At 38.1% G+C, this 22,449-nt stretch overlaps 2 protein-coding genes and 1 long non-coding RNA gene across 3 annotated transcripts; all 3 read left to right on the top strand.

The window, feature by feature from the left end:
* The first annotated feature begins 711 nt into the window (after positions 1-711).
* Positions 712-11,028, top strand: LOC148161093 (uncharacterized). Its single transcript, XM_088004324.1, has 10 exons — positions 712-863; positions 1,044-1,105; positions 1,339-1,481; positions 1,593-1,634; positions 2,444-2,580; positions 2,761-2,822; positions 9,970-10,112; positions 10,230-10,271; positions 10,784-10,807; positions 10,934-11,028. Exons 1-10 carry the CDS (start codon positions 771-773, stop codon positions 11,011-11,013), a joined length of 828 nt encoding a protein of 275 aa, XP_087860450.1. The 5' UTR covers positions 712-770; the 3' UTR covers positions 11,014-11,028.
* Positions 11,029-12,246: 1,218 nt separating this feature from the next.
* Positions 12,247-13,317, top strand: LOC148161092 (uncharacterized). The gene is made up of 2 exons (XR_015762520.1): positions 12,247-12,441; positions 12,657-13,317. It is a non-coding gene; the product is annotated as an uncharacterized LOC148161092 (long non-coding RNA).
* Positions 13,318-18,820: 5,503 nt separating this feature from the next.
* On the top strand, positions 18,821-19,920 carry LOC106928611 (5-hydroxytryptamine receptor 4). The gene has a single exon (XM_015004974.2). The coding sequence runs from the start codon at positions 18,821-18,823 to the stop codon at positions 19,877-19,879; it is 1,059 nt and encodes a 352-aa protein (XP_014860460.2). The 3' UTR covers positions 19,880-19,920.
* The last annotated feature ends 2,529 nt before the right edge of the window (positions 19,921-22,449 follow it).

Here is a 22,449-nt window from a genome sequence, read left to right as displayed (position 1 = left end):
CTACAGCAACCTACATAGCATCACCTCCTCTCAGTGCAACTTTAACCTAGTCCTATGTCACCAGCAACCAACTTCTTCACCCATCAGAATCACCCATTGACAGTCACTATAAGATCACCAGCAGGTTATAGTTTGGCTTCAAATGAAGCAAAACTAAATGTTATGAATGGAAGGTTATGGAGAGATCAGATTGTTATTGTTTTGTGTGATGCTAAAAATATCTTTTCAACAAATAGAAAGTTTGCTGGGTATTTTATTGTACTTTTCACTAAGCTAACTTTACCACCGCTACTTGCTCACCAGACAGACTCCATGACATTAGCATCACAATCATCATATTGCATTCACGTTACTTAGCGATAATATGAATGTAATATAATATGAGGTAACCAGAAGTTAGTATGACTTTACTAAATAGAATACCACTTCTTGATTATGGTTTCTAATCAAGCAGTTTCCCATGTGACTTTACCTCCAACCAATGCAACATCACCGGTAACCAATGCAACTTTGACAACAGGTGATCTTTTCTAATTGAACAAAGCAAGTATTAAATTGGAAGATAAATATTAAAAGCACTGTAGATATTTGGCCACACCCTACAGGGAAATTATGAAGTGTTAAAGTTTTAAAAGGTGTTTGTTTATGGTGGTTATAATAACAATATCAATAATAATAATTATAATAATAATAATGTAATCTTTTCAATATCAACAACATAACTGGCTACTCCAGCGACAACTACAGTGCCACCAGATTCAAAGCTCCAGATGACATTTACACTGGCAGAAACTTTTAACTCGAGTCTGGAAACACCTGGATCTCCAGATTATGTCAGCTTGTCAACAGCACTGACTAGTCAGGTAAGCATAACTGATTTGTTTTGTAGTCTCATAACTGAAATATCAAATGAATGAAACTACATCAACATACAATGACAAGATCAGCATGTGTAAAAGAATTAGACTTGTTAACTAAACATTCTTTGTGAATATCAACTGTCTCCCCTGACTTACATTTTTTACTGTTTTTCAATTCTTTAGCTGAATGACATCTTTAGGCGGAGATTCAGTTTTTTTCTGCGAGTTCTCATCAGAGCTTTCAGGTAAATATCAGTATTGGTCAGGAAATTGTTATTAAAAAGGTATGAAAAAAACTCCAACAAAATTATTTGATGATCATAAACTTTTCAAACATTTTGTCTTCTGTTGTGTGACTCTAATCATTGGGCAGTTGTTGCCAAATTTTTATTTTATAACATTCAGAATATCAGATAATGGGTTGTTTTTCTGATGTTTGTTAGAAATGAAAACTACAATAATAATTTCCTTTTTGCAGACGAGGTTCGATTATCGTTGACTCTGATGTGATATTTGCAAATGCGAGCTCTGTGCCAGAACCACGAACTGTTGCAGAGACTCTGGTGAACGACAGTGCCAGCTTGAACTTCACGCTGAACGCAACAAGTGTAGTTGTGACAAGTAAGAGTTTATTTTTTCATCTGGTTGTTTATTACATAAAATAGATGGAGAGCAATTGGAGTTAAATTTATACCAGAAACTATTCCAAAAGCCCTGATGTCTTTTTTGCAGGAGTCTCGGCAACAACTATTTCTCCAACTGTGAATTCAACAGGTAACTACAAGACACAGCCCTTTTCTATAGTTTCACTTCCTCTAGAAAAGAGAGACGAGGTGATTTTTGTACATTCACTCAATGCAACTCTACCAACAGTTGATGCTGTTTTCCAATTGAATAAAGAAAGTCCTTTTGTGTCATGAAGTATAAGATAATTATTAAAAGCACCAGAGGGGCTAAGCTTGGTTTATTCCTTCCACAAGATCTGAAGTCTAAAAGATTTCTTAAATGTTTTTCTTGTGATAATAATAATAATAATAATAATAATAATAATAATAATAATAATAATAATAATAATATCTTTCCAACAAATAGAACATTTCCAGAGGTATTTTACTGTACTTTTCACTAAACTAACTTCATCGCCACTAATTGCTCACCAGACAGACTCCATGACATCAGCATCACAATCATCATATTGCATTCACGTTACTTAGTGATAATATGAATGCAATATAATATGAGGTAACCAGAAGTTAGTATGACTTTACTAAATAGAATACCACTTCTTGATTATGGTTTCTAATCAAGCAGTTTCCCATGTGACTTTACCTCCAACCAATGCAACATCACCGGTAACCAATGCAACTTTGACAACAGGTGATCTTTTCTAATTGAACAAAGCAAGTATTAAATTGGAAGATAAATATTAAAAGCACTGTAGATATTTGGCCACACCCTACAGGGAAATTATGAAGTGTTAAAGTTTTAAAAAGTGTTTGTTTATGGTGGTTATAATAACAATATCAATAATAATAATTATAATAATAATAATGTAATCTTTTCAATATCAACAACATAACTAGCTACTCCAGCGACAACTACAGTGCCACCAGATTCAAAGCTCCAGATGACATTTACACTGGCAGAAACTTTTAACTCGAGTCTGGAAACACCTGGATCTCCAGAGTTTGTCAGCTTGTCAACAACACTGACTAGTCAAGTAAGCATAACTGATTTTTTTTGTAGTCTCATAATTGAAATATCAAATGAATGAAACTACATCAACATACAATGACAAGATCAGCATGTGTAAAAGAATTAGACTTGTTAACTAAACATTCTTTGTGAATATCAACTGTCTCCCCTGACTTACTTCTTTTACTGTTTTTCAATTCTTCAGCTGAATGACATCTTTAGGCGGAGATTCAGGTTTTTTCTGCGAGTTCTCATCAGAGCTTTCAGGTAAATATCAGAGTTGGTCAGGAAATTGTTATTAAAGAGGCATGAAAAAAACTCCAACAAAATTATTTGATGATCATTGTAGTGAAACCTGTTTAATTTAATGTCATTCAATGTTAAGTTAATCTACTGAGGCTATCTGGCAAATGTTATAATTTTGTCTATTACTGGCTTACTGACGCCATCTTGTGGTCGCTTTTATTACTACGACTTGTTTACCAGAAAGGAAGAAAGCCGTTGGTCCATGTATTCAGAAAGAAGCTCTCTTTGTTGTGTTTTCTTAATTTAAGTGCAGAAACGGCATCGTCTGTAAGTACTGTTCTAATTTGCTTGTCATATAAATCATAATTTGTAACCCGTTGACATGTTTTATGTGACGATAGATATTTTTACTTGTGTTAGCTCGGCGCGTTAGCCTAGCTGGCATTCATTTTCTGTACCTTTGTGTGTTACAGTTTTACACGATTCTCATTAAACCCTGCTAAAGAATCAAATGGAGTGCTTCTTGGTGGACGGATGGGAAAGTGTTTAGCTACCTGTATAGCTGAGTTACTGTTAAAAGTCACAGTGCTTAGCGAGGCCAGGACAGTAAAAAGACGTCCCATGCAGAAGTAGACGAAGGAAAAAGACAACTTCTGAGCCATGGACAACAAAGACAATGAACAGAAGGCAAGTGATGTGCAATCAAATAAGGACATGGATCAAAATACAGTGTACCACGTCCGTTCTGTAGCCTCACGGTCATCTACGTGCTCCTCAGTCAGTTTGGCAGCAGCTAAAGCAAGAGCTAAGGCTGAAGCAGCTAAAGCTAAATTGGAGTTTCATGAAAAAGAGACACATATTCAGATTGAGAAGGCTAAACTTGAAGCATCACTGCGTGCACTCACTCTCCAAAGGGAAGTTACAGCTGCTGATGCTGAAGCAAAAGTATTTGAGGCAGTAGCAGCAGACATAGAAGAAGGAAAATACAGTGAGGCATCCGAGCGCAGCCCTGTAGCCATACGAACACTGAAAAGGACAGAAGACTATGTAAAAGAGCAGTCATCTTACTTCAGTCAGTACAACTACAAGGATGAGGGGGCTCACTCACACCCACCTAACACTATGCCCAATGCTGTTAACATGCAACAATATACAGTACCTATCCCTGCTGCTGTAACCACGCAACAATATGCAGCATCAGATGAATTCAAGTCTCTTCCCATTCATCAGGCAGACATGATAGGAGGACACATTGAACAATCCCCCAACTTCAACTCTTACCATGGAGGTGACACAACGCACAATGTTAATGTGAAAACTGCTGTCCCTACCTCTAACGTAAACCCAGGAAATCCCACATTTGATCTGGCAAGGTTTCTAGCACGCAACCAAGTCATAACATCTGGTCTGGTCAAATTTGATGACACTGCAGAACATTATCAAGCATGGCGAGCTTCATTCATCAATGCTATAGAACCACTAGGGCTGACACCTAGTGAAGAAGTTGATCTGATGGTGAAATGGCTTGGCAAGGAGTCAAGTGACCATGCGGCCAGAATAAGAGCAGTTAATGTTAACCAGCCTATGGATGGACTAAAAGCAATATGGGCAAGACTGGACAAAATATATGGCTCACCAGAGGCAATTGAAAATGCTCTTTTCTCAAGACTTGAAGCTTTTCCCAAAATCCAATCCAGAGATAACCGCAAACTTCAAGAGCTAGCAGATCTTTTACAAGAGCTCCAGATTGCAAAGCAAAGTGGCAAGTTGTGTGGTTTAGCCTATTTGGACACGGCTAGAGGTGTCCAGCCTATTGTAGAGAAGCTCCCCTACCCTCTACAGGAACGCTGGATGTCACAAGGTTCTAGATTTAAAAAAGAATATAACGTGTCTTTCCCACCATTCTCCTTCTTCAAAGAATTTGTGTGCTCAGAAGCTGAAGTAAGGAATGACCCAAGTTTTAAGACTCTCTCACTTACGTGTGCTCCTCAGAGGAAGGAAAAAGGTGCACCAGTCAGACACCCAGTTGCTGTCAATAAAACAAATGTCACACAAGATCAAATAAGCACTCCTGTCAAATCAACAGAGAAAATTCCTGTTAACCCAGAAAAACAATGCCCTATCCATAACAAACCGCACCCATTGAGTAAGTGCAGAGGATTTGTTAAAATGACTTTCGATGAACGGAAAAGACTTCTCAAAGAACACATGATCTGCTATCGCTGCTGTGCTTCTACAAGTCATATGGCCAAAAACTGTCAAGCTCCAATCAAATGTTTGGAATGTGCAAGTGACAAACATGTTAGTGCCATGCATTTCAGTGGAACAAGCACTGTTCAATCCTCAAGTCAGCCCCCACCGTGTGCAGAGGACGGCGGGGAGGAAGAGACGAAACAGGAAATAAGCTCAAACTGCACTAAAGTCTGTGGCATAGGACAAAGTGGTAAATCGTGTTCCAAGATTATTCTGGTTAACGTGTATCCCTCAGGTCAACAGCAGAGGAGTATGAGGATGTATGCAGTTCTGGATGACCAGAGCAATCTCTCCCTGGCGAGAAGTGAGTTTTTTGATAAGTTTGACATACACGGCACTGAGGCTCCTTACAGCATCACAACGTGTATGGGCGCAACACAAGCCTATGGAAGAAGAGCCCGTGGTTATGTCATAGAGTCTCTAGACAAAGAAACATGTCTGCAGCTTCCCACATTGATTGAATGTGACAATCTCCCTAACAACAGGAAAGAAATCCCGACGCCGGAAGTGGCCTATCACCACAAGCATCTGAACAAAATGGCTTCAGAAATCCCTCCTCTCGACCCCAATGCTGAGATTCTCCTGCTGATAGGAAGAGATCTGTTGAGGGTGCACAAAGTACGAAAACAGATAAATGGACTGAATAATGAACCATTTGCACAAAAGCTGGATCTCGGCTGGGTGGTAGTCGGTGATGTCTGTGTCAATGGAATGCATGGGCCTCCAGCAGTGAGCAGCATGAAGACATACATATCTGACAGTGGCAGACCTTCTACATTTTTAGAGTGTGAGAACAAAATAAAAGTAAGAGACTTGTACACAGAAACATCAGACACACTTTCAGTGTTTTCAAGAACAATTCATGATCACCAGTTAGCTCCCTCTATTGAAGACAAACGCTTCCTGGAAATAATGGAAAAAGGCTTTCTCCAAGATGACTCAAATAGCTGGGTCGCCCCTCTCCCATTCCGGCATCCTCGACGTAAGCTACCTAATAACAGAGAATATGCAGAGAAACGTTTTGCCTCTCTGGAACGCAATCTTCAGAAGAAACCTGAAATGAAAAGGCACTTTTTTGAGTTTATGCAAAGACTGTTTAATAATCATCACGCTGAGCTTGCTCCACCACTCGAAGAAGAAAAGGAAAGGTGGTACTTACCCACTTTTGGAGTTTATCATCCGCAAAAACCCAGCCAAATACGTGTCGTGTTTGATTCATCTGCACAGTTTGACGGTGTCTCACTGAATGACGTTTTGCTGCAGGGTCCAGACCTAAATAACAGTCTACTTGGAGTTCTGATGAGATTCAGAATAGGCCCAATAGGAGTTTTAGCAGATATAGAGCAGATGTTCCACTGCTTTGTGGTTCAAGAAGAGTGCAGAGACATGCTCAGGTTTTTGTGGTACCGCGACAATCAGCCAGGAAACGAAGTGGTTGAATACCGCATGAGAGTTCACATATTTGGGAACAGTCCATCACCTGCAATCGCCATTTATGGCCTACGGAGGGCAGCAAAGGAAATGGAGCAAGTCTATGGCAGCAAAATAACAGGGTTAGTGGAGAGACATTTTTACATGGACGACGCACTGCTGTCTTTCACATCAGAAGCTGAGGCCACAAAGACAGTAGAGCAGCTTCAAGAAATGCTGTCCATTTCCAACCTGCGACTACACAAGGTAGCGTCAAACAGTGTTAATGTCATCAATCACTTCCCAGCTGAAGACAGAGCCAAGGATATAAAAGACCTGGACCTGTTCACAGATGATCTCCCTGCACAGCGCAGCCTGGGGGTTATCTGGAACCTCGTGACAGACACTTTTACATTCAAGGTCCCAGAGAATCAGAAACCATTCACCAGACGTGGTGTGCTGTCTACTGTAAATAGCTTATTCGACCCATTGGGCTTTCTAGCACCCATCACAATAAGAGGAAGAATGATTCTCAGAGACATTACTACAGACAATATTGAGTGGGATGCTCCTCTGCCTCAAAGTAAATACGAAGAGTGGAGACGCTGGCAAGAGTCCCTCTCAGTTTTGAAAAACCTTCATATTCCAAGAACATACGTCACATTTCCAGTGAGTCAAGCCAAGACAATTGAGCTTTGTGTTTTTTCTGACGCGTCAGTACAGGCTATCTCAGCTGTCGCATATTTGAGAATCACCCATGATGATGGTCATCATGAAGTGGGGTACATCTTTGGCAAATCAAAACTCGCCCCCCAGCCTGAGCTAACAGTCCCAAGATTAGAGCTCTGTGCAGCTGTCCTAGCTGTAGAAGTTGCGGAAACTATTATGCATGAGGTAGATGTAAAACTGGATGCTGTCAGGTACTTCTCAGATAGCAAGGTAGTTTTAGGCTACATTCACAATGAGAGAAGAAGATTTTACGTTTTTGTCAGTAACAGAGTGCAGCGCATCAGACAAGTGTCTCAGCCTAATCAGTGGAGATTTGTGCCCACCGAACTCAATCCAGCAGATTGTGGCTCGAGATCAGTTGCAGCAGAAGAGCTTGTCAACACCCTCTGGTTAACTGGACCAAGATTCCTCACAGACATGGACTCGACAAAGATTGGTTCAGACGAACAATACTTGCTTATCAATCCAGATGATGACACAGAGGTCAGGGTGAACGCCACCAATGTGGTAACAGAGTCATCAACTCACAAACTATTTTCAAGTCGCTTTGAACATTTTTCCAACTGGAAATCTCTCCTGAAAGCGGTTGCCAGACTCATTCACATTGCTCAAAGCTTCTCAAACAAAAACAATAACAGCTGTCGAGGTTGGCATTACTGCAACAACATTTCATTTTCAGAAATGGATAAAGCAGAGCGACTGATCATTCACACAGTGCAACAACAGTGCTTCTCACGGGAAATCTCTGAAGTCAAGAAAAACCAAAGACTACCAAAGAACAGCCCTATTCTCAGACTCAATCCATTCATCGACAGTGATGGGCTCCTGAGAGTTGGAGGACGTTTGCAGCATTCTATGTTACAAAGAAATGAGTCAAATCCGGTCATAATACCCAACAAACACCACATTGCAACTCTGCTAGTGCGTCATCATCACGAGAGAGTGAAACACCAGGGAAGGCATCTAACAGAAGGAGCCGTTCGCACCAGTGGACTGTGGTTGGTTGGAGGTAAGCGGCTCATAAGCACCATCATTCACAAGTGTGTGTTTTGCAGAAAGCTACGTGGACTGTCAGAACAACAGCTCATGTCTGACCTACCTGAAGAAAGGCTCAAAGTGGACCCACCATTCTCATATGTGGGCCTGGATGTCTTTGGCCCGTGGGAGATCGTGACAAAACGTACAAGAGGAGGCCAAGTAAACAACAAGAGGTGGGCAGTGTTGTTCACATGCATGTCTACCAGGGCCATCCACATTGAGATTGTGGAAACAATGACTGCCTCAAGCTTCATCAATGCTCTCCGGAGATTCTTTTCACTCCGCGGACCTGCCAAGAAACTCAGGTCTGACAGAGGGACCAACTTTATTGGCGCCTGTAATGAGCTGAAACTATCACCACAGGATGCTAATAACACAATCAAAGACTATCTAACAGAACAGAGGTGCACCTGGGAATTCAACCCACCCCATGCGTCCCACATGGGTGGGACTTGGGAAAGAATGATTGGGGTTTCTCGCCGCATTCTAGATGCTCTACTCCTAGATGTGAAGCAACCTCAGCTCACCCATGAAGTCTTGGTGACCTTCATGGCAGAGGTCACAGCTATTGTTAATGCCAGACCCCTTGTGCCGATTTCCACAGACCCTGAAGCTCCACTGGTCTTAACACCAGCTATGCTTCTTACTCAGAAAACAGGAGCTCCTCCTCCAGTTCCAGACAACCTGACAGAGAAGGACGTCTTCAAGAGCCAATGGAAGAGAGTTCAAATACTAGCCAACAACTTTTGGACAAGATGGCGGAAAGAGTATCTCTGCACCCTTCAAGGTCGTCAAAAGTGGCTCGTAAAGAAAACAAACCTCAAGGAAGGAGATGTTGTCCTCCTGAAGGACTCCACTGCAAAGCGCAACGAGTGGCCCATGGGACTTGTCGAGAAGACGTACCCCAGCAAGGACGGGCTTGTGAGAAAAGTGGATGTAAAAGTTGCAAGACATCAGGGTGTAAAGTCATTCAGCCGACCAATCTCAGAATTGATTCTTTTATTGACACCTAGTAATGTGGACATTTGATTTAGTGGCATCTCTTACAGACGCCAGGCGGGGAGTGTAGTGAAACCTGTTTAATTTAATGTCATTCAATGTTAAGTTAATCTACTGAGGCTATCTGGCAAATGTTATAATTTTGTCTATTACTGGCTTACTGACGCCATCTTGTGGTCGCTTTTATTACTACGACTTGTTTACCAGAAAGGAAGAAAGCCGTTGGTCCATGTATTCAGAAAGAAGCTCTCTTTGTTGTGTTTTCTTAATTTAAGTGCAGAAACGGCATCGTCTGTAAGTACTGTTCTAATTTGCTTGTCATATAAATCATAATTTGTAACCCGTTGACATGTTTTATGTGACGATAGATATTTTTACTTGTGTTAGCTCGGCGCGTTAGCCTAGCTGGCATTCATTTTCTGTACCTTTGTGTGTTACAGTTTTACACGATTCTCATTAAACCCTGCTAAAGAATCAAATGGAGTGCTTCTTGGTGGACGGATGGGAAAGTGTTTAGCTACCTGTATAGCTGAGTTACTGTTAAAAGTCACAGTGCTTAGCGAGGCCAGGACAATCATAAACTTTTCAAACATTTTGTCTTCTGTTGTGTGACTCTAATCATTGGGCAGTTGTGCCCAAATTTTAATTTTCTAATACAACATTCGGACTATCAGATAATGGGTTGTTTTTCTGATGTTTGTTAGAAATGAAAACTACAATAATAATTTCCTTTTTGCAGACGAGGTTCGATTATTGTTGACTCTGATGTGATATTTGCAAATGCGAGCTCTGTGCCAGAACCACGAACTGTTGCAGAGACTCTGGTGAACGAAAGTGCCAGCTTGAACTTCACGCTGAACGCAACAAGTGTAGTTGTGACAAGTAAGAGTTTATTTTTTTATCTGGTTTTTATTACATAAAATAGATGGAGAGCAATTGGAGTTAAATTTATACCAAAAACTATTCCAAAAGCCCTGATGTTCTTTGTCTTTTTTGTAGGAGTCTCGGGAACAACTATTTCTCCAACTGTGATTTCAACAGGTAACTACAAGACACAGCCCTTTTCTATAGTTTAACTTCCTGTAGAAAAGAGAGACGAGGTGATTTTTGCACATTCACTCAATGCAACTCTACCAACAGCTGATGCTGTTTTCCAATTGAATAAAGAAAGTCCTTTTGTGTCATGAAGTATAAGATAATTATAAAAATAATCTTCTGATGCTGTTTTCCAGAGGCTAAGCTTGGTTTATTCCTTCCTGCAGCATTTGAAGTATTAAAGATTTCTAAATTTTTTGTGTGTAATAATAATAATAATAATAATAATAATATATTTCCAACATATCGAACATTTGCAAGGTTTTCTATTGTACTTTTCACTAAACTAACTTCATCATCACTAATTGCTCACCAGACAGACCCCATGACTTCAGCATCACAAGCATCATATTGCATTCACATTATTTCGCACTATTATGAATAAAATATAATATAAGGGAAACTGCGTTTGATTATGGTTTCTAATAAAACATTTTCCCATGTGACTTTAACTCCAGCAAATGCAACATCACCAGTAACCACTGTGAACCCATCTGCAACCAATGCAACATCACCAGTAACCAATGCAACATCACCAGTAACCACTGTGAACCCATCTGCAACCAATGCAACATCACCAGTAACCACTGTGAACCCATCTGCAACCAATGCAACATCACCAGTAACCAATGCAACTTTGACAACAGGTGATCTTTTTTTCTTATTGAACAAAGCAAAATTCTCTTGAGTGTTATCTTGAAAGGTAAATATTAAAAGCACTGCAGTTACTTGGTTTGATCCTATAGGATCTTTATTTTTTGGTGGTAATTATATTTATAATAATTAGAGGTGTGCCGATCGATCGGTCACCGATCATAATCGGACCGATTTTCGTGAAAAAGTGCATGATCAGTGATCGGCGATCATTGGCTCTTGTTGCCGATACCGATCAACTCATTGCAGCCTGCCTGTGCAGCTGGTCTCCTCTTTCCTTCACTCTGCGCAAACGCGCAGCAACAAATCCTAAGCGATGTGGAACTATAACGCACTGAGTGAATGGGGAAGTTTGCGTGTTGCGGCGGAAAATTGAAGCAGGTCAAAATGCATCAACACAACGAATCTAATACGACATAAAAACAATGCCATACTTGACGGAGTTTGGCTACATCGAGGCTCACTGCAGTAAAAAAGACATACGGAGGATCAGATAGCAGGTAAAGCAGCGCACAGCTACAAACACTCACCCGGATTAGCATTACGGTCAGAAAACTAAACAAATAACCCGCAAAATTATTTAAATCTTCGAGCTGCGATGTAAGACGCTGGTTGTGATCTCGCTGTTGAACCGCTGCTACGCTACAGGTAGTAATATTTGACAGATGGAGCTTCGCTTCTGCTCCACCTGGTGGTGACTCTCACACCGAACCTCTGTTTAAAGCTGCAGCATCTAACTTAAAAAAATACATTTTACATACGTATTAAAACTTTCGCTGTCCTAACATGAGACAGATAATCTCTAAAAAAATAATCGATCTCCGCCCTGTTCTGCATAATTACTCCGCTCAGTCAGAAACAGCCAATCAGAGCTAGTGTAAGTGTGAAAATTGGAGTTATGAAATGTAAAATGTTTTATTGTGAAAGGCTCCCTTGATGGGGGAGAGAGAGCAAACGTTCGATGACGACAGAACACCGGTCAGCTGAGTTCGAGAACAGCTGATGGGGAGTGAAGAAAAAAATTAAATGTTCGACACTGAGAAAGAGCTCAATTATTTTCTGTGGATCATTCTTCAAAGGAGAATCACAGTAGCTGGACACCCACGAGTCTTACACTAGCAGTAATCAGCTAGCCGCCATGCTAACAGGAAGTTTTCATTCAGTAACTCTGGATTGTTTATTGTAATGGAACCTGTTTTTGCCTTTTAATGTTAAGTTTTATACTTGAACTTCTTGGCAATGTTGAGAGGTTTTATTTTGACTATTATTTAGCCTCTTCAGAGCCTTCATATGTTATCAGTCTGTTAAAGGTAGTATTATCAATAGCACTACAATTTGCACAATGCCTGTTTGGTTTAGTTTCTTCTTGAAAAAAGTTATTAAAAAGTTTTTGTTTCAGCGCTGGAAAGGGAGCTTCTTAATTCTAACATACTGAATTATATAAATGGCAGCCTGGTTTTAGGTAAGTTACAAGAGATGCAGAAATTGAAGTTCAACAAAGAGTTAACATTAAAACTACAAAGTGTGATGCTAAACAAAAATATTAGCAATAAAAAAGTTAAACACAATTTCACGCACAAGCATTCTTTCAAGTCATATGTGGAATGTGTAATACAATTCTAAAGAATTTTCTCACTAATATATCTAATTCTGTTTTCAATGTTTTCAAATCTTCAGCATCGGGCGGTCCTCCTCTACCCACGATGGGAAGTTTGACTTTCTTTTCGCTGATCATGGTGGCTGTGGCACAGATGCTGATCAACTCATAGTACTCGAAACACATGCATTGTCATTTGATGCAAGCAGGCATGCAGTAACATTGAAGTTTGACATAACACATGCACACTGTGAAACTTACCACATGTGGTAAAAAGATGTGTCTTGTGGGTCAAAAATTGAGAAAGCAAACTGGCATGTCTTATTTAATTTACGAATCAACTTATATGTCTTTTTTTGTTGTTTTTTAAATATATATTTCTTTGATTTTATTCAGTAAAAGCTTTTATGTAAAAATGCAAATGTCTAAATTATCATGGGTGATATATGTCTTGATAAATGTAATTCATGACTCAGCAAAATACATTTTTCTTATTTAAATCCATATTGCCCCCGAAGAAACTCAATGTAGTCAGTGTGCTATGTTGTATAATGCTGATGCTGAAAAAATGAGCTTATTATGAAGATTATGTAATTTAAACTACTATATTGTATAAATTATTTGATGGTAGACTGTAATGTTCTGACACAATTATCTGTGGTAAGAAATAAATAAGTAACTCTTAATGATTCCTGTTGAATATTATCAAAAATGTAATAAAACGTTACCTTTAAAGACCTATATGTTGGCATTATTTTTTATTTTACTTTGTTTTAGATTTACATTGAGATTTAAACTGAGTACTGTACACAAAGCTTCTTTACAGACTTATAAGAATTTAACTATTTTGAAGTTTAAACTTTTGCTCAAATTTGCTACGGAGTTGAAAACAGAATATTACATACTAATAAAAAGATATTGCTTTTTTGACGCAGTGTGATGTTGAAAATATTTTCTCCTTTAGATCGTGTTGGATTATCAATATAATTTATAGTTTTTACATGCCAGATTAATCAGAATGTTTTATATAATTTGTTGTACTTCATATTAAGTACTTCATATTCATTAAGGTTGCTCTTGAACAAGTGCAGATGATGATGTAATGGCATTGTAAGATTTTGATTGAGACGATTTGAATTAAATTTGAGTTATCTGTGGAGATAAGCAGGGCTCTAAGGGAGAATTGTGAAATTCCCCAATGAATCCATCCCTTGATAAAATGCTTAGATATTTTAATTTTCTCCATTTGTTTGGCAAAACTGTTTTACTCAAGTATAAACACAACTGCAGTGACCAACTACCTTGCAGATCAGGTAGGTGATGAGTGCTGTGCTCCAAAGATGCATGTTTTGATTCAAAATAAGCAAATCAACCAAAGACCATAAGCAAAAGGCTTTAAGATGCTTTCAGCAGAGTTCCCTTTACTATTATCAGCAATGTAACGAGCCCTGTACCAATACAGACTGAAATCCCACTCTGAAAGGAATTACTTTAAAAGCAAAACAAAGCAAAAAAAGCCAGAGGAGTTAAGTTGAAGTGAACTGAGCTACCTTTACAATGTTACTCAGGAAACAAGAAACAACAAAAGGACAAGTAAATATTGACAGTGGATGATGGATTCATTGATTCATTGAAACAGTGGTCATGATTGATTGAAATTGCATAATTGTGCACAATGTGTTTTGCTCTGTCTAAAGAGTTTCAGTATTCATGAGCAAAAAAGCTGGATTTCTAGTCACCATGCCAGTATGTAGTAGGTTGGAGATACCAGCAGAGGGCTGCCTTGTGCCAAACATAATGGATATTTTTGCACAGGTTTTTTCAGGTTATATATAACATCTGTAAGAATAGTTAAAAATGATTTAAAGCCCTTATACTTTATATTGCCCCTTGTCATTATTGTTTGACTTTTAAGCACAATTCATTTGGAGCAAAGGCTAAGCATGAGAGCCAGGAAGCACATTTATCTGAGGAAACAACAATCACTTAGTTGAAATCTAATGGAAATCTGATAAATTAATATTCACTCAAAAATGTATTTTTCACTTCCATTTGATATTTCTCCATTAAAAATACATTGACTTTAGATGCTACTTAAAAGACTTTGAAACCCTAGAAAGAAAATGCTACAATATGAAGGATGTTTTTGGTTTGGAGTTTAATGGTATGTGCTTTAAACTTTATTAAATTCTGGGCATCCTTATAACTGCATATTATCTTGATTAAATAAATTGGTTTTATTCAAACCTATTTTTATTGGTTGCCTTATTTATTTTCCATCTACAAAAACCTGGTGCTATACTACAGAGCCCCGTAAAGGACATGTTTTCTTTTATTATTTTTATTTATTTCTTCTTTTTTTTTTTTTTGCATTCCCTCGCAATAAGAAAATACACCCTGGTCTATTCTGTATACAGTCACAAATGTCAATTTAAAATATCAACTATATACACATTTAAAGAGTCTCAGTGAAAACATGTTTAGATATTCTTAACTCTTTGGTGCAATAAGCTGACTGAAAATCGATTTATTCACTGTTTATGTTTATGTCTGTTTGTGTAAGGATGAAATGTAACTGCACATGAAAACGGTCCTTTATTAATCATTCAGACTACCAACACAAAATAAGACGCAATCAAAACTGTCAGATGACTTTATTACCCCGTGAAAATAACTCAGAAATAGGATGTATTTTTTTCTTTCTTTCCTTCTTACAGAAAGTTTCTGTTTATCTGTAAGAAGGGATGGAGAGAGATGGAATCTATCTGACCCATCAAAAGCAAACAATTTTAAAGGCTTGCTACTTCCTTGTTTTTTTGGTCCAATACTGATGGTCCAATACACAATATTTACTTCTAGTGGATTTTACATGCAGCAGTCTGTATACTGTATGCGAATAGAGTAAAGCTCTCTCCCCATCTGCCACAGTCACAGGCAACATGCAAAATATACATAAAGCATTCCAGGCTTTTCAAAAAATGCTATGTAGTTTCATTTTCTTCAAGCTGCATTATATAACTTTAATAAAAAATATGGGTCTTTTACATAGTTGTTAAAACTGTCACCATGTTGTGATAGTTTGCTATGAGACAGATAATCTCCTCCACCTCATCCATGAGCTACTATTGCTGTCTACAATAAAGCACCCTGCAAACCAAAAACAACCAATCAGAAAAAGGAGGAGGGTCTTAGAGCTGTCAATCAACCTTATTCACTCACTGCTAAACGTGCTAATGGCCGAGAAACAACTTATCGTTACAGGAAAATCATTTATCCCCTGTCATTGAGATAGGATAGAGTTGGACACTGACAAACGGGCTCAAATGAAGTAATATGAGCTTCCGTGTCTGCTATGGCTTTTTGTGGACACATTTATAGTTTTACAAACATCACCGAGGGCTATTTATAATGACATGAGTAATCATATGAGGTAGGTCACCTTATTTGCCTTCTATTGAATTCAACAATGCACTAGAATCAACACGACCTCATTTCAGGAACACATGTGCACCATGCTGCCTTGCCTGTAGAGCACACTTGTTCTACTCATATGAATGACCGGTTTGTTAATACAAAAAAAAAAATGGCTATTGAGACTTTTATTCAAGTCCTGATTAAAATTTCCCCTGTGTTTAATTAGAATATATTTGCCACACTTGAAAAGCGGTTGTCGCTGGCTGAGGCCCAGGAGCTCAACAGGATTGTTTTAGGTCCATTGAACCCTGGCGCACATGAAAAGGATGGCAAGAGCTGTTTTGTAGTGTGTAAAAATTTGCACCTATGAAAAAAAAAAAACAAAAAAAACTCAGAATTGTTTTCAGATATTGCCATAAGGCCCTATGGTGAGTTTATCCAATATAGTCATAATTGTGGGGTCAAACAGCAGCTCAGATTGCTAGTCTGTTTTTAGGGATCTATGTGTCTTAAATCATGCAAATGCTGATGTGATTTGAATAACCAATTAAAACATGCATGAAGTACACAATCACACCAGTTGAACCAAGCTGCAGAACTTGTGTATAAACTTCTAAACTCCAGCTTTTATTTACATTGAGCTATTCGACTCAGTCTATAGAATCACAAGTGTTTTCTTTGCCCTTTTAAATGCAGAATCAGCTTCATACACCAGCATAAGAGTAACTAAATAATTTGGAAGTGGCAAAGCCACTCAGAAAATACAAAATTCCACAATTATCTCAAAAAACCACAATTAACTTGCTCGAAAAACAATATCAAATCAAATTTTATTTGTATAGCACATTGTTGTCATAAAGCGTCATTCGGTAAATTATGACACTTTTAATACAAAGTTGACATTATTCAAAATGTCTTTGTTATGACAACTTGACATTAACCAAGAAATCATTACTGTTTAAACTTTACCTTTAATAACATAAAGTTACCTAATTTTTAAAGTGCAATCAGTAATACTTTTATAGCAAATTTATGTCAGTAATGATTTCTTGGTTAATGTCAAGTTGTCATAACAAAGACATTTTGAATAATGTCAACTTTGTATTAAAAGTGTCATAATTTACCGAATCACGCTTTATGACAACAGTCATAAATATTCATGAAGGCTTATTCATGTTCATGACAGGTGTTTATGACATGTTTATGACAGTGTCATGTCAGTCTTATTCAACCCCCTTCAAATAAAGTGTTACCGGCATTTCAAAGTATTTTACATCATTAAACACAAAAACACAGAGTCATGCAACATTGAATAAATAATCAAAAACATTAAATTTCTTGCCGTGCCATCTTTTACAATTCATAAAGCAAAGTATTTTGTGTTGTAAATATTTGTGAATAAGTCCCAAAGTTAATTTAAAATAGTATTTATTGTTATTCTCTTCTGTGTGAATTAGTTTTCATAAAAGCAACTCTATTTCTAAGCTTAAATTCTAGATTCCCCTACGATCAACAACTTGTCTAATACTGTCCAATTTAGTTCTGTGCTTGGATGCTACACTGTTTTTTCAACGTACAACAAATAACTGACTGTTTCATCAGAGCATTTAAAATTCTAAGTCCCTCAGCTGTCATTTCTGTAATAATTTGAATTGATTTGGCAAGGGAGTTGTTGGCAGAGTATATTCTGTCATGGTAGTTATTGTTGCATGCATTAATCAAAACCCACCTCCCACCTCTCCCGTCTCTGTCATCTGGATGAAACAAAGGCTGATAGAACATTTTACTATGGAACAGACCTGAGGGCAGACGATCATCATCTCTCCTCTGTTCAGGTGAGTTACTTTAGATCACAACCTAATGCAAACTATATATATAGCTAGCTAGTGGCTAAGGGGAGACAGATAGCTGTTTTAATTGATGTTTGAAACATGTTTGTATGGACTGTTCTTGTTTCTGTCAGCATCATCCATAAGCTGTTTCTACAATAATCCACAACAGGCGCTAACGTAGCCAAGAGATAAAAATAGATTTTGTAAACTATTTCGATATGTTTTTAATTGCCAGAAGCAAATAACAAAATGGTTTGTCAAATATTACCTTTTTAAGTTATCTTAGGCTCTTATATGTTTTGCAAAGCAATTTGCAAGGGAAGAAAAACAATGATGCTTTGTTTAATAATTGTAAATAGCCACATTAAGAAGAGAACTTCAATCCTGTTCATGCACTGAACTGTGACTGTCGGTAGGATTCAGCATTAAGAAAAATAGTTAAAGTTCACATAGACCTGAAAAAAATTGTGTATTCACATAGAGATGAGGGTCAGAGGACAACCCCATATACACAATGTCAGTAAATGATAAAGTCCAGGCTCTTTCCACCAATTGAAAAACCAAAATGTAGGTTTTCCGAATACTGGAATATTACATAAAACCAATAAAAAGGAGTTTAACACAAAAATGCCAGCCTACTGATTAGTACGTCTTTGTACTGTAGAACATGTGCACCGAATACTTGGCCAGAGGTCTTTTTGCAAGTATTACTGCATCAGTGGAGCGTTACATGGAGGCGATCATTATATGGCTCTGCGGAGGTGTTAAGGAAGCCCAGGTTGCTGTAATATTAGCCTTCAGCTCATCTGCTTTGTTGGTTCTGTTTTTTTCTCATCTTCCTCTTCACAATACTACACAGATGCTTTATGGAGTTTATGTCAATATGAGGCCAAAGCTCATATTTTGGCTAATGTAAAATAAAAAATTATTTGAAGGTATTTTTCCAGGTGCTTCTGTATTCACATGTGAATGTGTGTTTTGACAGGTTTGAGCAGAACATGGAGAACAGCAGCCTGGCATGGCCTGGAAATGATAACGCTTCTCTTCCTATTGAACTACTGTCATGCGCCACACTGAGGAGCCAGATCTCACGGATTTCCCTGTATGCCTTCCTCTCGGTTGGCACAGGCTGCACTGTCGTGGGCAACTTCTTGGTTGTCTTGTCTATTTCCTACTTTAAACAGCTACAGTCGCCAACAAATTCTTTTGTTTTGTCCCTTGCAGTGGCTGACTGCCTTGTTGGGCTGCTGGTGATGCCTTTTAGCATGATTCGGACTGTGGAGGGATGTTGGTACTTTGGTCCTCTTTTTTGTAGGCTTCACTCCAGCCTAGATGTCATGCTGTGTACTGCCTCCATATTCCATCTCAGTTGTATTGCCTTTGATCGGTATTATGCAGTCTGCAATCCCCTGGTTTACTCCCTAAAGATGTCCAACAGTCATGTAGCTCTCCTCATTGCCATTTGTTGGACTGTTCCTATGCTCATTTCGTTTGGCCCCATAATGCTAGATCTTCACGTTGCTGATGTTGACATCTTTATTCCTTCAGACGTGTGTGTGTTCTTGGTGAGCCGCGTTTATGCTGTCATGGCCTCTTTGGTAGCCTTTTACTTGCCTATGGCTGTTATGCTCGTGGCATATTGGAAGATCTTCAAAGCTGCAAAGCGACAGGCCAAGCAGATTAGTGCCATGGAAAGCCAAATGGCTGCTGGAGTGGGCAAAGACTCGAGCAAGAAAAAAAGACACCGCAATACGATGAAGAGGGAAGGAAAGGCTGCAAAAACTTTAGGCATCATAATGGGAGTTTTCCTTATCTTCTGGATGCCTTTCTTCACTGTCAACATTGTGGATCCGTTCATTGAGTACACCACCGAAGGGGTCGTCTGGGATGTTTTTCTCTGGTTGGGATATATAAACTCATCTTTAAATCCCTTCCTGTATGGATTTTTCAATCGCTGCTTTCGTAGGGCATTTCTCATGTTTCTCAGCTGCAGGGTGTGTCTGCCTGGAATATCGTCTGGAATGGAGTTGTCACATTCCAAGAAAGAGAAAAACTAATGTCGAGAGTCATTGTGAAATTAAGGTATCTGTGCATGTTACGTGGAGTTATAAAAACCTCAAGTAAGAGCAAGACGTTTGGGTGATATTATTTGCAAAAATTGAACTCCAGTACACTAGCCAGACCCCTGAGAGGACAGCAAACCCAGCCTGACCACCTCCATAAAAAATATCTATCTCCACCACTAGGTAGAGGCTACCTAACCCTTAAAAATTTTAATTAAATTTTAATTAAAGTCCTTCCAGTGAAAACAATTAGTCTCATAAACAAATTTTTCTGAGAACAGTAGAAGGCTTTTGTGTTTCTCTTATGAAAAGTTTCAGTTGATCATGGTTACCATTGCACACACTGAGTACTGCACACTGTCGTAAGCTGCAGGCAATGTTTGTGGTGAACATTGTCTTTTGTCTGATATGAAATGTAAATGCTTTCAATATTGTTCTGCCATGTATGGAAAAAAGTTTGCATATTTTATCTTTTGCATATTTTGCATACTTTGCAAAAGACTAATGTAAATGAACAATGTCATGTTTTACTAAATCCGATTTAAGATGATAAAGTTTCTATTCCGTTCTGTTCTATTTTAATTTGCAGCAGTGAGCATTTAATGGTACTGGTATGAATTTAAATGGGAAATACAATTCAGTTTATTTTTGGCCAGTATTAAGATTTTCATAAAAAATTACATATTATTCTCTGGGAAAAAAAACAACAATGTATTGTTGGTTTTGAAGTTTATAAGCAGCATGTTGTTCTTATTTACACCATTCACCTATGGATCAACAGAAAGCCATGTGAGGGTTTAAACAATGATTAACTAGCTTGAAACTTCATATTACTAAAGGTTTAAGGTGAGCAGAAGACATGAAACTGATTTTTGAAGCATAAACTACACATAACTATGTAACAACAAATTCTTTATAATGATAACCAAAGTAATTGTCTAGATATATCAAACAAACCTGTAAAAAGTAGCTGGACGCACTGCTTGTAGTTTCCTTGTGCAGTCAGCCTCACATCAGAACCTGAAGAGTAACTCAGAGTGTGTTGTAAAAAAAAAAAGAGAAAGTCCTAATTTATTTGTTTATTTATTTATCTAAGGACAGCTTTTGTTTCTCTTTCAGATGTTTTAAGTTAATACACAAGATACATGTACATTCTAAACATACTGACTAAAATTAATAGTCATTAATGGAACATTAATTTTGATGTGTATTGACGATTTTAATGATGGCACTTGACAAAATGCAATGTCCGTTACTGGTTTCATAATTGGTGACTGTATGATGTGTTTGTGATGTTTTTATCTTTTCATGATGTGAACACTTTGAACTGCCTTGTTGCTATACAAATAAACTTGAATGACTGATTGATTGATTGATTTAAAGCCTAATTAATTGCGAGCTATAAAAACAAGAAGGCGATCTTGTGTGATGCTACGTCTGCCGACAGCTTCTAAATGTTGAAAGCATAATTCACTTTATGTCTGACACTGCATGCAGTAAGGTAGTCAGTGAAAAAAAAATTGGCTTTCGAAAACATAACTTGAAGGTCTGTGTTCCTCTGTATACTTCCTCCTAATGTAAATTATAGCATAATCCTAGACACTGAATGCCCAGATTGCACTGCAAATTAGTCCTTCTCAAAATAGTCAGCCACCAGCTGCAGTCTGTTTATTAACTCTGAGCCTTACTCAGAGTCATATCATAGTTAAAACAGGATCAAAGCTGTCAGTTCACAATTAGGAGTCTGGGCAGGCTGTCACTTTGGCTGCCTCTGATGCTTCATGTAACTGCAAGCTGTGAAAGTGGAATCAGCATATGGCTGCGGATGACTTCTCTAACACGAGTTGGTATAAAGCTTTGAAAAGTTTTTTTCTTTCTCTGCTTTTTTTTTTCAGGAATGAGTGAGTAAATATGAGGAAAAACCTCTAAAAATATATCCTGATTCTGGCTGTGTCTAGTTTTTCTTTCCCTTCTTTATTCTCTGTATTTATCTCTGAATTTTGGGCAAATACCAGCAATCCAGATTGTGTAGTGGGGTCTGCTACCAACAGATGTCATCAGATCCCATCAGATGGGGGGGTCCAGCAAACTTGTTGGCTGAGTAAACTCCACATACTCCTTACTGTGTTCTCCAAAACCTCTCTTAAAAGGTTTTATGAATACAAATCTTGTTGGAAAGTAGTTAGGTGAATGGATAAGGGGTGCAGCGGTTGCACACAGATGAACATAGTGGTAGTTCTCGCAATAAAGATTCTCATTAAAACGGTGAAATGGCTCTTTAGTTTAGAACAAAACGGCAACCAGATGAACAGATATCAACTCCAACTACATTAGTTGTGCGCAGCCATATAAAGTGTGCAGAGATTGTACGTTTAATTTGTTTCTTTTAAGAACGATTTATAGAACATACAAAGCATAACCTTTAATGAAAAAAAATAGATATATATGAATGATCTTATAGAGAAAAAAGGTCCAAATCAAACAAGGACGTTTTCCGAACGCAGTGGATTCATTTAACAGTGTGTTATTTTGTCAAGCATAAAAAAATGTTTTTCTCAAATATA

Source organism: Poecilia mexicana, unplaced genomic scaffold (assembly GCF_051168715.1).
Source record: "Poecilia mexicana isolate PSO_F unplaced genomic scaffold, ASM5116871v1 scaffold_1, whole genome shotgun sequence".
NCBI lineage: Eukaryota > Metazoa > Chordata > Actinopteri > Cyprinodontiformes > Poeciliidae > Poecilia > Poecilia mexicana.
Note: the sequence above shows the minus strand (reverse complement) of the source record. Positions and strands in the feature narration are given on the sequence as shown.

Excerpts from the sequence above, each read along its gene's own strand:
- LOC148161093 (XM_088004324.1), top strand. The coding sequence starts at position 771 with ATGACATTTACACTGGCAGAAACTTTTAACTCGAGTCTGGAAACACCT. Across the intron at positions 1,635-2,443 it reads TCCAACTGTGAATTCAACAG|CTACTCCAGCGACAACTACA; the intron begins GTAACTACAAGA and ends CAACATAACTAG. Across the intron at positions 10,808-10,933 it reads TGCAACATCACCAGTAACCA|ATGCAACATCACCAGTAACC; the intron begins CTGTGAACCCAT and ends CATCTGCAACCA.
- LOC106928611 (XM_015004974.2), top strand. The coding sequence starts at position 18,821 with ATGGAGAACAGCAGCCTGGCATGGCCTGGAAATGATAACGCTTCTCTT.